Source organism: Leucoraja erinacea, chromosome 7 (assembly GCF_028641065.1).
Source record: "Leucoraja erinacea ecotype New England chromosome 7, Leri_hhj_1, whole genome shotgun sequence".
In the NCBI taxonomy this organism is placed as follows: domain Eukaryota; kingdom Metazoa; phylum Chordata; class Chondrichthyes; order Rajiformes; family Rajidae; genus Leucoraja; species Leucoraja erinaceus.
The window spans coordinates 10689400-10707473 of record NC_073383.1 but is presented as its reverse complement, the minus strand read 5'-3'; the positions used below and the strand labels follow the sequence as shown (position 1 = coordinate 10707473).

Sequence of the window (18074 nt, the reverse complement as noted above, 5' to 3'; positions counted from 1 at the left end):
TCGTCACGCCAGCAGAGGAGATACAAAGTACTTTTAATGGCTTAAAATTCCCTCACTACTTCCTCTTCCCAAAACCCACATGGACAATAGGAATAGGTAATTAAACCCTGTTACTGCTGATATAACTTGTACCCGTTCTCAACTGTGATACCTTTTTATCAGCAATCATCTTCTTACTTTGTCATGTTCTATCATGCAAGCAGAGTTGGAGGAAGTTACTGGTAGAAAACCTTCAGGTGACGATGACCAAGTCAGTATTTCAAGACCCAGTGCAATATCATTTCTGTGTACATTATTCCAAGATAGCTTTTCTATGTCACTACCAATGTTATTTACTCTTTCAATCTTCTGAACTTGCTTTATGAAGTGTATTGGTTTCACTACGACCAGATCCTGTAAATATGCATAAGCTAATCCTCATCCATCACTCAATATTACACAGTAAGTCAGTTGAATATTCCCAATGTACCCAAAACAATTGGTAGATGCAAGAAACTGCAGATGCTCATAAGTTCATAAGTGATAGGAGCAGAATTAGGCCATTCAGCCCATCAAGTCATTCAGTCATGGCTGATGTATCTCTCCCTCTCAACTCCATTCTCCCGCCTTCTCCCCATAACCCCTGACACCCGTCCTAATCAAGAATCTATCTTTCTCTGCCTTAAAATATCCATTGTCTTGGCCTCTACAGCCTTCTGTGGCCATGAATACCACAGGTGCACAACCCTCTGATTAAACAAATTCCTCTTCATCTCCTTCCTAAAGGACCATCCTTGTATTCTGAGGCTACGACCTCTGGTCCCAGACTCTCCCACTGGTGGAAACATCCTGTCCACATCCACTGTCCCCAAGCCCTGGAGTGCTGGATTGGTATCAAATTGCTGGAGTAACTCAGGATGTTAGGCATCATCTCTGGAAAACATGGAGGGACTAAGTTTCGGGGCGGGACCATTCCGAATCCGAAACGTCACCATGTCCTCTGGAGATGCTGCCTGAGCTCCAGCACTTTGTGTCTATTTTTATTCCCAAAATAACAGCATAAACCTGATCCAAGTGTTATTATAGTGTGGTATTAAATAATCCCTGCATTGTGGGAAAGCTGCTTCATGGGAAAGACATTAAACTGAAGACACGACCACTGGAGGAGACTGCTGGCACACCATCATGCAGCTGTACAAACCATTAGTGAGACCACACGTGGAGTACTCTGTGCAGTTCTGGTCACCCAGCTATAGGAAAGATATCACTAATACAGAAGAGATTCACCAGGATGTTGGTTAGCTGGCATTGTGGGCTTGAACAATTGGGAGAGGTTGGACAGGCTGTGATTTTTTTCTCTTTGGGGCATTGGAAGGTGAGGGGTATGAGGGACATGTAGAAAGTGAATACTCATAGTCTTTTTCCCAGTGTAGATGATTATACAACTTGAAGCACAGGCTTAAGGTGAGAGGGGATAGAATATAGAGGGACGTCAGAGGCAATATTTTTTACTCTAAGGGCAGTCCGTATCTGAAATGAGTTGCCAGAGAAAGCTATAGAAGTGGATATAATTATTCTGTGGACTTTATGTAAAAAAACACAATTAATTCACAGTAAAGGAACAAGAGGTTGTCAGATGGCCTGGACTGTATTAACCCCACCAAATTCATGAGCTGGTCATTCCCTTCAATAGCCTTTGTAAGTTCTATGTGCAAAATTATTTATTGCATAGACACAAAATAATCTTTATATTTCATGAAAAATTCACGAAGTTACAATCACTGCCACCTTGGGGATAATCAGAAGATGGAAGACGTTGATTCAATGGCATTCTTTTCTACCATCTGTCTGTTCAGGAATCTGTTACCCAAACCATCTGCCAAAGCACACCCTCTGTTCTGAGCTCTGTCATGGGAAGGATGATTCAAGGATGTCAGACTCCTTGGTAGAATACACCATCCTCGCCGATCCCTGCAAATCCTTGGCCCACACCACTCAAAGTGGAGGAAGAACATTTGGGATTGCATTGAGAATTTGGGATTGCATCAAGTCCATGCATCGGGAGAACACAGATTCCTTCCATTATTAACCCTAGCATAAATGATGGAAGGAATGTTCCCCTCAAAACTACCCACCAATGTACCCCAAGTTTTCCATTATATCTCTCGTGGAGCATTCCCCGTGTCATTCAGAGAATAAGAGAATAATAGGTTTGTCGTCTACTAACTTGATTAATGGAAAACAACGATAGCTCTACCAGCCTCTACACATGTGAGGATCTTGCGCTTACATGTTTAGTGATGGACTGATTGATGTAATTCTCCACTTTGTTGGAAAGTTCAAGGCATGAGATTACTGCTCAGGTCAAAAAAAGCTAATAAACCATTAAGTATCACCAAGAAAGAGGAAAGTGCTGGGGTAACTCAGCATGTCAGGCAGCTTCTCTGGAGAGCATGGATAGGTAACATTTTGGGTCGGGACTATTCCTTGTTCTGTGATCCTTGTTTCTACAACAATTACAAAGGTTTAGTTGCTTGCTGTCAGTTAAGTTATAGTTAATGACAGGTTTAGACTCCTTAACATTTCTAATGCTGGGCAAGCATGTATTGGGGTGAAAGCAAATAAGAAATAGATAAGAAACCGCCAGAACACCGGAGCAACACTGGAACTTGGAGGAACCGCACCTCATATTCCGCCTGGGTTGCTTGTGCCCGGATGGCATGAACGTTGAATTCTCCCAATTTTGCTAGCCCTTGCTGTCTCCTCCCCTTCCTTAACCTTCGAGCTGTCTCCTCCCATCCCCCCCCCGCCCTCGGGCTCCTCCCTCCTCCTTCCTTCCTTCTCCCCCCCCCCCCTCCCCCCCCCCCCCCCCCCCTCCCCCACTCCCGATCAGTCTGAAGAAGGGTTTCGACCCGAAACGTCGCCTATTTCCTTCGCTCCATAGATGCTGCTGCACCCGCTGAGTTTCTCCAGCATTTTTGTGTACCTTAGATAAGAAACAAGTTTGGCAATGCAGCCCAAGAATGCTTCTTTCATTGGGTATGCAGGGCAAGTAAATATGCAAGAAATAACATTGATGCTAATTGCATTTCAATAGCACTTACGTATATTTCACAGTGATCAAAGCGTTTCTTGAGATTTTCTAAGAATGTGTCTTCAGTGAGAGGTTCCAAAAGCACACTGTCTCCCACCCCAATCATGTTGTCCAGCAGAGATGTTTTTACTTCTGACTTTGCCATTTTCCCTCTGGAATAAAACAGAAAAAGTGTGTTAAAGCACAGCAGTTTATTTTACATTCGACTACAAAACAGCTACTGGTTAGCAACCTGCTTGCCTGACATCAGCGTATACAAGACAAGCGCTGAGGGAGTGTGGCTTCAGATGGAACATCAGCTGCAACTATTGCTGAAAGAGGCTGCAGGTGTCATGTATGACCCCACATCTTGGATCTCCTTTGGCCACAACTTTGCAACATATGGACATTTCGCCAACAGTATCTGTACAACCGGATTCCACCTTCATGCACTTGATCTGTAGTGCAGCAGGATTATAGCTCTTCAAGACGACAATGGTATACATCCACCTTAAATTGGTGAAAACATGTACCTCCACTTTCAACTGTGAGTTCCAGCAGGGGCGGAAATCCTGGGGGGTACAGGAGGGACACATCCCCTCCCCCCCTCCTGCTTTCAGAGGTGGGGGACGATTCCCCCACCCCCATGTTTTATCATCCAGACTTTATCAGCCGCTTTCAGCACCCATCGCAGTTTAAAATCAACCTGCTGCATCCAGGCGATTAAGGCTCCCGATGTTGAAACCCCTGCCGGCCGATGAAAGACCCCGTGAACGGGCCGATTCAAGCCGATGGCCAAAGCCTCGCATGCATCTTGCTCTCTCCTCCAGCCCAGCGTGCCGCTTGACTCGGGGATGATTCGGTACAGCGTGGAGTCCACAGGGCCCACAGCTGTAGCCTCGCGGGTGTGTGTGAGTGTGTGCATGCACGCGCAGCCGCCAATAAATTGTGTCCCCCCCATGTTTTGATAGTGATTTCCGTGCCTGAGTTCCAGATCCACTTCATGGGTTGCTTCTCCAATTATTAAACAAATCTATTTCCCCTGTTTGTTTTTATTCCTCAGCTAAAGGGAAATAGATGCTTCCTATATCCTCCATCTTCGTACTTTATTCACTTTCATGTGCTTCGGCTAAATCTCCTCTCAGCTTCCTATGTTTACAAGAAAACAAATCCAATCTATCCTTACTTTCCAGACCTGCCAAGATCCTCCCACTGCAGCTTTTCCCATGCAGTCCATATCTTCATCAACGTGTTATGTTTGGGAGAGGATATGGATCACAGTATTTTTGCTGAAAGCTATTGAATACAATTCCAGAGTAACCTCCCTGCTCATACATATCTTGGAGGGCATTTGATTTGCCTCTTTAAAACCATTTTATCTACCTGTCATAGGTGGTTATGGTTGGACATCCATTAATTATGAAGCTTGCATCATTGGATATTCGTTAACTATGAAGCTTGTAACATTGGATATTCGTTAATTATGAAGCTTGCAACATTGCAACTCCACAGAGAACTATCAGAAGTGGAACTGATTGCTAAAATAATTTGCTTTCTTGATAAGCACATCATCTCATATCTGCTTCCAACAATAAAATCAGCTTTTATATGTTATACTGATAATTACTTCCAATTCATACAAATGGATGATAAATAGAACAGCCATTTCCGACCTGAATTAACAGCGACAGCAAATGAAATCCTTTGCAACTCCAAAATATTTTATTACCATCTTCAGCAACATTTTTTTGTCTTTATGCAATTTCCTAAAAACGATTTAAATTAAATCATTTAAATATTTTAGGATCACTGAAAAAACATTCTAAATCCAAACCAGGGATAATATTTTGAGTTCTGAATTCATATGTAAAATTCCCTACATTCCATGGCCATGATGCATAATTCAAGATGAAAATACCAAGGCAGACATGAGCAGATCACCAATTAATCAATAACCTGTAGGTTCTACTGCATGTTCAGCTAAAATACAGCGCTGGATAGGACAAAGCACAGCAAGTGATGGATGGATACAAGTGAAGGAGGGAGGGAGAGGTGATTGGGAGATCGGTGGAGAAAGTGACAAAAGCTGGATGTGAAAAGGAGACAAAACTTTAGTTTAGTTTAGAGATACAGCAGGGACACAGGCCCTTCGGCCCACCGAGTCCACGCCAACCAGCGATCCCCACACATTAACACTATCCTACACACACTAGGGACAATTTACAATTACACCAATCCAATTAACCTACATACCCGTACGTCTTTGGAGTATGGGAGGAAACCGAAGATCTCGGAGAAAACCCACGCGGTCACGGGGAGAACGTACAAACTACATACAGACAACACCCGTAGTCGGGATCGAACTCAAGTCTCCGGCGCTGTAAGCAATGTAAGGCAGCAACTCTACCGCTGCGCCACCGTATCAGAAAAGATGAGGAGTGAAAATAAAGCTGGAGGGAGGGATATAGGTGAAAGGGAACAGAGAGAAGGGAAAGGGTGATTAAATGGACATGTGCGATTCGGGGATGGGAGCTACACATATCATGGAGGCAGAAAGACCAGGTTGACTGGGATGGTGGGAGATAGTTCAAGAAATGTAAATGCACTGGAGTTGAGGGATGGAGAGGGTGAGAGGGGGGTCGGAGGGGAAGGAGAGGGCGAGTGGTGGTGGGATTAATTAAAATTGGAGAATTCAATGCTCATCCCATTGGGTTGTAAGCGATCCAAACGGAATGTGAGGTGCTGTTCTTCCAGTTTGCATGTGGTTTCATTCTAGCAGTGGAGAAGCCCAAGGATAGAAAGGTTGATATTAAAATGGGAAAGGAGTTTAAATGGTTTGCAACCTGGCCTGTCAGCAGGTGGGCAGAGCACAAGTGTCATGTCTCCGTTCTACTCCATATTGATGGTGATATACAAAAGGAAGCAATCTCAACCTATTTTGTGAATACCTCCATTCTGGCCGTGTACATGGTCTTCCATTTCCTCTGCTTGATCAACCCTCCTTGGATTCCTATTTGTTTTACCTCTTCATTTTGAGCAGGCTCACACCATTTTAGGAAGCAAGTAAAAACAGAAAATGCTGCAGACCCTCAACAGAACCCATTCTGAAACATTTCTTAATCCACAGATGCTGTTTGACATAGAACATAGAAAAGTGCAGCACAAGAATAGGCCCACAATGTCTGTGCTGAACAAGGTGCCAAGTTAAATTAACCTCCACTGCTTGCAGGTGATTCATATCACTCCATTCCCTGCATATTGGCTGCCTCTAGCACTTGGTGTTTTTTTTTTGATAAACCGGCATCTGCAGTTCCTTGTATCTCTCTCTTGATAGTTAATACCTTCTAATCCAGGCAGCATTCTAGTAAACCTCTTCCGCACCACCATATCTTTCCTGTAATGTGGTGACGAGAAAGGCACACAAGACTCCATTATGCAGCCTAACCAAACTTTTATAAAGCTGCAACATGATGTCCTGACTCTTATACTCTATGGCCCAACCATTGGGGGTAAGCAAATCATGCATCTTTTCTATCACCCTATCTTCGTGTGATAGAAAGGAAGCAGCAGAAGATAAGTAGAATTTCCCACCAAACTCCATAAAGTGACTAAGCACGTAAAGCAGCAAATTTCCCCAGTACCCCAATATCTTCCTGTACATGCTGTAATCACCTCAACTACACATAATAATAATAATAATAATAATAATAATAATAATAATAATAATAATAATAATAATAATAATAATAATATATTTTATTGTAATTGCACATAAGTGCAACGAGATTTGGTATGCAGCTTCCATCCGATGTCATAACTTAAATCTATCTATCTATATATTACTAAAAGTCTGTTCTTGACCGGTTTTGACGATCTGTGCTGCGATTTCCGAGAGAACGCCGCCACCTACGGCCGTAATTCTTGGCCACCTTGCTCAGAGCCCCCCTCCGCCGCATATGTGCCGAGGATTTTTTCAGTCGATGAAAAATGACAGAGATATTAATGATTTAACAAAATTCCCCATTCTCTCTGCTGCCCCCGCTGGCGGCAGGGGGGTGGACTATAAAACCAGGAAGTGGTGTGCCTCAATTAGTCTGCAAGCTGGAGGAAGGCAGAGGGTTACGTTTCTCTGAGCTGTGAATAACACTGAACACATGTGCACACAACTGTGAGTAAGTATCCTTAATGTGGTTTGAAAATGAAAATATGGTTAAAGTAAATAAGCACTGCCTGCAAATGGTTGTTTGGGGGGTTTTGGGTTGAAATAAAAAGGCACTCTCTCTCCCCCCCTCCTCTCCTCTCCCCCCCTCTCCTCTCCCCCCCCCTCCTCTCCTCTCCCCCCCTCCTCTCCACCCCTCCTCTCCTATCCCCCCTCCTCTCCTCTCCCCCCCTCTCTTTCTCCCCTCCCTCCCCTCCTCCCTCCCCTCCCCCACCGTCCCTCCCCTAAACCCCCCTCCCCTCCACACACCCCTACCCCCTTCCCTCCACCCCCCCCCCCCCCTCCCTGCTCCCCACCTCTCCCCTCCCCCTCACCTCCCCCCCCCTCTCAGCACACCCCCCTCACTCCCCCCTCTCCTCTCCTCTCCCCCCCTCTCCTCTCCCCCCTCTCCTCTTTCTCCCACTGCTCCCCTCCCCAACCGTCCCTCCCCTAAACCCCCCTCCCCTCCACACACCCCTACCCCCTTCCCTCCACCCTCCCTGCTCCCCACCTCTCCCCCTCCCCTCACCTCTTCCCCCCCTCTCCTCCTCCCTCTCACCCTCTCTCTTTCCTCCCCTCCACCCCACCTTTCCCCTCTCACCCACCTTCCCTCTTCTCCTCCTCGCCACCACCCCCCTCTCCCTCTTGCCCCTCTCTCTGTGTCTCTGCCCCTTCTCTCTCTGCCCTCACGCTCTACCCCCCGCCCTCCCCCCCCCTCTCTAGATGTGACTGCAAGTTGGGGGCTATGTGTCAGTAGATAGGGTGGTCATGGGGTAAAAGGAGCAAATTAATATAATATCAAGGGGTGTAATTAGCGTGTGCGGGGGGGGCGGGATAGTTAGTGTGTGTGACGCTGCATGCCGCCTCCCCCCCACAACCGCACGTTGGGGGAACAGACCCAACGGGTCTGCACTTGGTCTAGTAACTAATAAAATTTATATTTAGATACCCCGAGAACATGGTTTGTAAAAAGAACATTACAACAGTAAAATAGTCAAAACAGTTAATACAGACTAAAGTGCAGATGTGTCTGTGCGACGTGACCATCCGAGGGAGACAGTCCTTGGGGGTGGGGGGCACTCAGCAGGGCCGGTTCAGAGCCGCTATAGCTCTGGGAATTGTCATCCAATTCAGATTGCAGCTTTATTTTCCAAGAAATAATAGGATTTCATCAATGCTCAAAGGGTGTCAGTACAAACTGGTTAGCACTGATGATGTGGATTCCTATGAGAACAATTTTTATAGTAAAGGTAGGCTAACATTCAGGGCATTGGCCAACCTTTTCTTTTTGACAAGTCAGCTTTGAGTGTTTCTGGCATTTTTGTTATGACACACAACAGATTTCTGAAATGTCATTATTGTCTCTCAATTTCTAGCCCAACTTGCTCATTCTGACCTAGATGCTCCTTCAACACGTTTGGTCTATACACCTCTAAACCTTTCCTCTCCACGTGTCTGTCCAAGTATCTTTTAAATGTTGTTATAGTACCAGCCCTAACTACCTCTTCTGGCAGCTTGTTCCATATACCGACCACCCTGGTTCCCATTTTCTTCTTTGAAACCAGTTGTACTTTAAATGTTACTTGATTTACCGAACTTTAACCATTACATATCATCTGATAGTTTTCATTTATTTTGTGTTTTTAGAAGCCTGTTTAGGTATTCAATTAATTCATCTCTTTCTCCTCTTCACTCCCCCATCGTGTTCAACCCAGATTGTGTACAAACCCCCCCCATCTTTATTGGGTTCCATAAGACCCTATTTAATATTCTGAGTGAATATCCAGCATAATCACTCTCCAGTTCACAAACGTAATCAAGAAAAACTGCAGCGGATTTATGCAGCTTTACTATTTTCCAAAGGCAACATTGTGCATCCCTAAACCAAGTATCATAGGATAATTTTTATAAAAATTTAATATCTGACATTTCAACAAGATCTAATCTTCAATCTGATCCTCAACCAGTGACCCAATTTGCATTGAAAGATTAAGCTGGCTGTGTAAAATATTATATGCATCATATGAACACTTATTCCACAAAGAATCAACAAGACTACAGATAGTATGTTTAGCGATAGATCAGCCAGTGAAAATGGTGCTAATGTGATTGAATAATGAATCCATTTCATTTAAGGTACTACGATTCAACACATTAATACCAACTGACAAAAATGTGCCGTGTACAGTGATTTATTTATGGATACAAGGTGCAATAAAGAAAAGTCATGTTCATTATCCTGGTTAGAAAAGAACGTCATTACAAAAAAAAAAAAGAAGGGTGGTGGGTGTATGGAACAAGCTGCCAGTGGAGGTAGTTGAGGCTGGGTCTATCCCAACGTTTAAGAAACAGTTTGACAGGTACATGGAGAGGACAGGTTTGGAGAGATATGGACCAAACGCGGGCAGGTGGGACTAGTGCAGCTGGGACATGTTGGCCAGTGTGGGCAAGTTAGGTTGAAATCACTCTCTGAGTCTAAGTATAAGGTCATAAGTGATAAGTGATGGGAGCAGAATTAGGCCATTCAGCCCATCAAGTCTACTCTGCCATTCAATCATGGCTGACCCATCTCTCCCTCCTAACTCCATTCTCCTGCCTTCTCCCCATTACCTCTGACGCCCGTACTAATTCCTTCTTTGCAGCAGTGAAATTTGAGCATTGCCAACTTGTCACTGCCTACATATTAATGTTTTACCTAGGAAGACATGTTTAACAGATCCGGTAGATACAAGCTGTTAGTTATAATTTACTTTCAGCAGCCAGATGTATGACTAATCTCCAAACAAGATGGATTGATCAAGTTCCACGTCATTAAAGTTTCCATTTTCTTGCTCTATGGTGTGTTCTCAGTCCCTGTAAGGCCAGTGAACACAAATTGTGATTATATGTAATGAAATAGGCAAGAAATGAACATCTGCCCCTCATGGTAAAACAAGGAGCCAATCTAAATGAGATATGGTCAATAGTGCTGTGAATCACTGCTAGTGACTTAGATTTTTGATCGCATGGCCAGCTATCACCTTACAGCAATCTGCCACAAACCACTCTGTTTATTCCCGAGAGGCTGAATGCTAGTTAGTTCATTCTAAATTGGAGATTGCCTCCTGAGTCTGCTACTACATCATGTGGCCATCTACATTCAGTAATAAATACCATATGCAAGTATCGCTGAGAAAATATTGAAAAAATTGAATCTGACATAGCTACACTAAAGATAGACACAAAATGCTGGAGTAACATGCATGTCTGGATGGAAGGAATGGGTTCTATCCAGAGATGTTGCCTCTCCCGCTGAGTTACTCCAGCATTATGTGTCCACCTTTGGTGTAAACCAGCATCTGCAGATCCCTCCTACATAAAACTACACTGAGGCCATTTGATGGTACATTGTTGATCATTATTGATAATTGTTGATAAAATGGCAACAATGCATATTGGTAACAAATAAGCATAGTAGAACAACTGAAAGATGAAGACTAGATATGGCTTTTCAGAGATATGTTATGTCAAGTAACATCTAATACCTTAACTTAAATAAGAAGAATGGCTAAACATATCCCTGGGCTCATGTACGGATACATCTTTATTTATTCTTCTTTGTGCTGTGTCACAGAGTGGTAGGTAGTAGGTGTGTGCTCTAATGCCCCATAATAATGAGCACTGAATCTCAGAAAAGTCTTCAGGGAGGTGATAAATGCATGCCCATTGTTTCTCCAGAGGCAAAAACTGCACACTGGTGAATTTCCCTGGCTTCTGTTGCATACCTACCGACATCCAAGAGTAAATTCATGCTGGATGTTAGGGAATAGGTTCCCTGAATCATTAATGGTTGCCTGAAAATCTTTTAGAGAAAGGGAAGAGCATTTTCATTAAGCACAACTGGAAGCAATGAAGGAAATAACAAAAAACTTTGTCCAGCATTTGGTGAGCTTGCATTCATCGATGTTGCAGTTTTATAGGACTTTGGTTAGGCCGCATTTGGAGTTTAGACTATGTTTCAGTCTCAGTCTGAAGAAGGGTCTCGACCAGAAACATCACCTCCAGAGATGCTGTCTGACCCAACAGACAATAGACAATAGGTGCAGGAGTAGGCCATTCGGCCCTTCGAGCCAGCACTGCCATTCAATGTGATCATGGCTGATCATCCCCAATCAGTACCCCGTTCCTGCCTTCTCCCCGTATCCCCTGACTCCGCTATTTTACTCCAGTTTTTTGTGTCTATCTTTGTGTTTTACGGGAGGCCAGACTGCTATATGCCTCTGTTCAACAAGTAGAATGAAAATTCAATGTCCCTGAAAAGGATTTGTGTTTACAGAGACACCTGATTATAACTTCATGAATAGTAGTCATTTTGTTTTAGTTTTGAGAGGCAGTGATTTCTGCCGACAATGGGAGAAAGTGAATTAGGATAGTAATCCTCCATTCCTTATTTTATGAAAGAAATATAGGCGTTTACAACAGATTTTGACAACATCCAAGCTTTTTCATCCACGGGAAGAAAAGACATATATTCTCTTTTAAAATATATGCATTTAACAATAATTATCATAAGATCATTAGTGATAGTAGTAGAAAAATAGAAAACATAGAAAATAAGTTCAAGTTCAAGTCTAAGTTCGTTCACATTTATTGTCACATACACCAATTAAGGTACAGTGATATTTGAGTTACCATGTAGCCGTACAATTAAAAGACCACATATAATAGAACTTAACATAAACATCCACCACAGTGATCACTGTGATGAAAGGCAATAATCTTCAGTCAGTCTTTCTCCTTTAGTTCACCCATGTTTGTGGCCTTGACCCTCTGTAGTCGCTGTTATGGATGGCCCAATGTACAGGCCCTCTCGTCGGGATGATCGAAACTCCAACGTCGGGATGCTTGGACTGCCTGAATCGTCCCATTTCTTACCAGAGACCGCAGCTTCTCTGTGTTATAGGCCGCAGACAAGCCAGCGATCGGAGCTCTTCTCTGGTGATCCCCGGCAAGGGATCCCTGGCTCCGGGATGGTAAGTCCGCTCCATGCCCGCGGCTAGAAGCTCCGCAGACCACGGCGGCCTCATGATGTTAAAGTCAGCAGGCCAGCGGTTGGAGCCTTTCTTCTGGCTCCGCGATGGAAGTCCGCGCCCCGCCCGCAACTCCGTCTCCGGGAAAGGCCGCATCAATCCAAGTTGTTAGGCCGCGGGGGAGGCAAAAATGTGATTAGGAGAAAAGTCGCATTCCGCAGAGGTACATGACTGGAAACGGTTTCCATCTCTGGGTGAAAAAGTTTTCATCTCAGTCCTAAATGGCCTACCCCTTATTATTAAACTGTGGCCCCTGGTTCTGGACTCCCCCAATATCGGGAACATGTTTCCTGCATCTACTCTAAGAATTTTATATGCTTCTATCAGAAACATATAAAATGTTTTTCATCCTTCTAAATTCCAGCGAATACAAGCCCAGTCAACCCATTCTTTCATCACATGTCAGTCCCGCCACTCCGGATATTAACATTGGTGAACCTACGCTGCACTTCCTCAATAGCAATAATGTCCCTCCTCAAATTAGGAGACCAAAACTTTGCTCCTAAACTCAAATCCTGCCCATCAAGTCTACTCCGCCATTCAATCATGGCTGATCTATTTCTCCCTCCTAACCCCATTCTCCAGCCTTCTCCCCATAACCTCTAACACCCGTACTAATTAAGAATCTATCTATCTCTGACTTAAATATATCTAATGACTTTGCCTCCACTGCCTTCTGTGGCAATTATATACTGAGGCAAAGTCTCTTTGAGTCCACCCAGATTAGTGACTCGCTGTGTCTCATAAAAATACACACCATCTCTATAACTAACGTAATAATCTGAACAGAGGCAGCATCTCGGTATAAAACAATCGTTTTTATGACCTCAGGATGGTTGAAAATGATTTGGAACCAAACAATTACAGCAAACAATTTGCACACAATCGGCCATCGCAAAAGAGCAACGCGATAAGGACCAGATAATCTGTTTGAGCAATGTTGATGAAAGGCCCAGGGTCATTTCATCAAGATGCCACTTTGGTTTATCGTGTGCATTAAAACAAAAATATGTGAAAAATGCACATTGCGCAAACGGTTGGAAAGGTTGGAAATAACTCTTACACTAAGTCTTTATAACGACCAGAACGGCAGAGAGGTGACAACAAAAAAGTTGAGATAAATCAGATCGCCGCTCCTGTCTTCATTGGACTGGCAATGATTCCGTTTGTTCAATAAACATGTTGATCATCTTAATTACTAACAAACCAGTCAACTTAAAATACTCAGGGAGATGGCCAGATTTGGTTATGGGGAAAGGGGAGAAAAATGTCCAACTTTCACCAGGGAAAGCCGTGGAAACGCCTGCACTGTCTATCTCCACGCAGAAGATATAGACACAAAATGCTGGAGTAACTCAGCGACACAGGCAGCATCTCTGGAGAAGGGCATCGACCCGAAATGTCACCCGTTCCTTCTCTCCAGATACGCTGCCTGTCCCGCTGAGTTACTCCAGCATTTTTGTGTCTATCTTCGGCATAAACCGGCATCTACAGTCCCCCCCTGCATATATCTCCACGCAGAAACCTGCCGTTTCTTTGCAACATCCCCTTTCACTTTCATCTTTGCCGACACGACTATTAAAGTGCGGCAGCTGGCTTTAGTCCTAAGAGCAAAGGAAAGTTTACATCACACAGTTTAGCTCCTCCCGCTCGGTAATTTCTGGCAACAAGTTTAGCTGATTCAGCACCCGGGGAGGAGAGGGGAGGGATGCTAGCCCGCCTCACACTGTGCTAGCAAGCGCTTGATGCAGGAGGAAATAAGGGTTCCCTCGCGTATCCTGTGCCCCGGGTTCCCAGGCAGCGCAGTATATGCGAGATGCAGCAGGAATTGGCCAGGTTCTCCAGTCTTTACCTGGCGCCGTTGTCACCCGCGCAAAGGAACATTTTATTTCTGGAGAGGGGAGGAGGAGAGGTGACAGAAGTTAAGGGGAGAAGGCAGGAGAATGGGGTGAAGAGAGAGATATAGATCAGACATGATTGAAGAAAGGTCTCGACCCGAAACGTCAACCATTCCCTCTCTCCAAAGATGCTGCCTGTCCCGCTGAGTTACCCCAGCACGTTGTGATTTAAACCAGCATCAGCAGTTCTTTCCTACACAGCCAGGATTGAATGGCGGGGTAGACTTGATGGGCCGAATGGCCCAATTCTACTACCATTCCTTGTGACTATATGCGAGTCCTAGTTATGAGTTCGCTGATTTTTAAACCCTGTCTTAAAATGATCAATCACAATTGAATGTCAAGCTTCGTCTTTCGCATTGCAGGTCAAGCCTTGTTAGTTCAAACTGTCAATTGATCCATCTGTCGCCTATTCTTATGGCCACACAACTGGCTGTGTTTTAGCAAACCAGCACAGGCAGGTGGGGCAGGGCGACGTGTACACGACACAACCCTGTACCACTAGCGCCGCACGGAACCGGGGCAGAACTGAAGGAGAGTTAAAGTTAGCACAGGTCAGTCAGCCAGTCAGTCAAACCGGACGCTTGCAAACCTGGGAAACGGACTCAAGTCCGGAGAACAGGCGGTCGGGTGGGAAACGCGTAAGTGATGGCTAGACAGAGTGAACAGCAAAACAAAACATGGCCATTTCCGTTCATCAGATTACCCAACCGCATAAACATACGGGAGATGAAAGGAACGGAGGGGTCGAGGTGGGTCAAATCAACTAGAAATCATCTGGTTTCAATCACATCTGACTCGCATTATTGTGGCGGCTCGGCCGCAGAGTTACCCTTTTACTTGGGAAACAACTGTAGATTTCACACAACAACCGGGGTTTAAGAGCGGAGGTTAAAACTCAACCCAGCGGAGACGGGCAAATCTAGAGTGGTTGTTGGGGGGTGTCTGACACCCACTGCCCGCTGTGCATTGTACCCATGAGAAATTGGGTGAAATGCTTCCAACACTAACTGGACCAAAAGGCGGAGAGATAACAAAATAAAAGTTGAGCGAAATCAGATCTCAGCTCCTATCCACGCTGTGCTGTCAGCGGGACCGTATGTTCAATAAACATGTTCAACATCTTAAGCAACTCCAAAGATGCTGCCTGTCCCGCTGAGTTACTGCAACATTGTGTGTCTATCTTCCGTTTAAACCAGCATCTGCAGATCCTTCCTACACATCTTAAGCAACTGTTACTGCTGTTCCTAACCAATCACTCAGCCCATTTAACCCCCCCGGGAAACCAGCGACCCCTTTCCTGATGATATTTTAATTATCAAGAAGTTTCAAAACCAGATCTCGCCACCTCGTTTTACATTGATATCCCTTAATGCGCTTTTTTGGGGGGGAGAAAGTTTTTTTAAAGGTTTCTTTCGCCACCCAGATGTTACACGCAGTGCTCAGTTTTAACAAGAGTGCTTCAACAACAAAAAAAAAGGAAACGCGATTACCTTCTCAGCGAGGCTGTTGTGTGAAAATCTGGCCACTTCCCTTTGTGGACACGGCGCTGCCACCGTGAAATGAGGACAATGGCTGGGGAGCAGGATCTGGTGCCACAGACGCCTCCTCCTGCTGTTAATTCTCCTCCCACCTCCCCGCCTGCCTGCCTGCCTGTCTAACCCCAAACGCAGCCGAGTCAGCCTCTGTCAGACCCAGAGCGGGGCGGGGCGGGGTGTGTACGCTCGGCTTTCACCTTCTGTTCTCGGCCCGCCTCCCTCCCTCCCTCGGCGCACACACACACACATACACAGCACCGCACCAGGTGAAGGATAGAGGCTACACCCGAGAGGCAACGAGACGCAGCACAGAGGAGGAAGGAGAAGCGGGACAAATCGGCGCTGTAGATTAAACAACGGGGAACCTAAACATTGTAGAGAAACAGTGCAGAACATCAGGGGGGGAAAGCATTTAAATAGGGGTTCTACAACCTTTAGAAAGCCTTTACAACCTTTGAAGGGCAGCCAGCACATTGCTGTGTTCTCGACACAAAATGCTGGAGTAACTCGGCGGGTCAGGCAGCATCTCTGGAGAGAAGGAATAGGTGAATTTTTCGGGCTGAGACCCTTCTTCAGACAGAGTCGGGAGGGGGAGGGAAATGAAATATAGAAGGCACATTGAACAAATGAATGAAAGATGTGCAAAAAGACAAAGCCAGAAAACATGGTAGAAAAAGCAGGAGGTAGACAAAAGTGCTGGAGAAACTCAGCGGGTGCAGCAGCATCTATGGAGCGAAGGAAATAGGCAACGTTTCGGGCCGAACCCCTTCAGGTTTGGGAGGTCTCTTGTGAAGGGCAGATTAATTAAACCCTCTCCTCCAATGCAATAAAGCAGGATTTATATTTCTGCAAGGGTAATTGAGAGAGAAACGTAAAACTTCCAAACTTGGTCACACGCCCCCTAGTTATACTGCCTTGATCATCGGAACTCAAGTGGGTTTGTTAACTTTGACAGACACAAGATGCTGGATTCCTGAGCAAAAACAAACAAACTGCTTAGTTTAGTTTAGGGATAGAGGCCCACCGAGTCGGCGCCGAACACCAACACCAGCAAACTGCTGAAAGAACTCAGTGGGCCAGGCAGCATCTGTGGAGGGAAATTGACTGATAATGTTTCAGAACAGGACCCTTTAGAGCGTTTGATTTTCGACAACATTAGTTTATAGACACAAAATGCTGGAGTAACACAGCGGGACAGGCAGCATCTCTGGAGAGAAGGAATGGGTGACGTTTCGGATCGAGACCCTTCTTCAGTTTAGTTTAGTTTAGTTTAGTTTAGTTAGTTATTGTCACGTGTACCGAGGTACAGTGAAAAGCTTTTCGTGGCGTGCTATCCAGTCAGCGAAAAGACTATATATGAATGCCATCAAGCCGTCCACAGTGTACAGATGTGTAGGAAGGAACAGCAGATGCTGGTTTAAACCAAAGATAAGACACAAAATGCTGGAGTAACTCAGCTGGACAGGCAGCATCTCTGGAGAGAAGGGATGGGTGATGTTTCGGTCGAGACCCTTCTTCAGACACAGTGAACAGATCCAGGATTCCCCCCCCCCCCCCCCCCCCCCCCCCCCCCCCCCCCCCCCCCCCCCCCCCCCCCCCCCCCCCACCCCCCCCACCCCCCCCCCCCCCCCCCCCCCCCCTAATTTTCTGCCCTTGCTTCCTGTGCTGATTACTCCCTGAAATAGGATTCCTTTGTGTGTTGTCTAATAGTTGTTCCATCTTTAACATATCGGACCCACCCAGCACCCAATCTCCAACAGTGAATGTTAACAGACCGTGTGCCCGTGACATAACAGTAAAACCCGATCTTGTTTATTCGTAGAGTCTCTCCTGAGAGAGAGAGAGAGGAAAGGCGTTGTGCCCCCTCCACCCCCCACCACTACCACCACTCTGAACGGTCAATTGAAATATCTGTGTCCAAATGGCTACTCTGCGACACTAGAGAACAAATCAGACACTGAGTGTGTAGGAAGGAACTACTGATGCTGGTTTAAACCGAAGATAGACACAAAAAGCTGGAGTGACTCAGTGGGTCAGACGGCATCTTTGGAGAGAAGGAATAGGTGACGTTTCGGGTCGAGACCCTTGTTCAGACATTGAATTGGGTCTTAGTGAGTTATAAAACCACGCCGTGAAAGGCAGCCAACTGCAGTTCAGTTTAGTTTACTCCAGTTTCTAAGTAGGTTGTGCAATTTCATCGTGGTTGGAGCCTAGTACGCTTCGGGGTTTTATCACGGAAATATTCGCTCTTGTAGTTTAGGTAAACACAAATAAACAATTCCACGATGAGATTGTCGTTTTGAGGTACGCGCATGAAAC

General features: G+C 45.3%; 1 protein-coding gene across 3 annotated transcripts in view; it reads right to left on the bottom strand.

Moving 5' to 3' along the window:
* The window catches only part of myo1b (myosin IB), a 259411-nt gene extending 243539 nt beyond the window's left edge, over positions 1-15872 (bottom strand). Inside the window, exons 1-2 of one of the 3 annotated variants that reach the window (XM_055637781.1) lie at positions 15711-15872; positions 3084-3225 (exon numbers count right to left, since the gene is read on the bottom strand). In XM_055637781.1, the coding sequence (XP_055493756.1) occupies positions 3084-3218 (135 nt within the window). In that variant the 5' untranslated portion in view covers positions 3219-3225; positions 15711-15872. The remainder of the gene's footprint in view (positions 1-3083; positions 3226-15710) is intronic. The other 2 variants (XM_055637782.1, XM_055637783.1) reach the window with 2 other exon arrangements.
* Positions 15873-18074: the final 2202 nt, after the last annotated feature.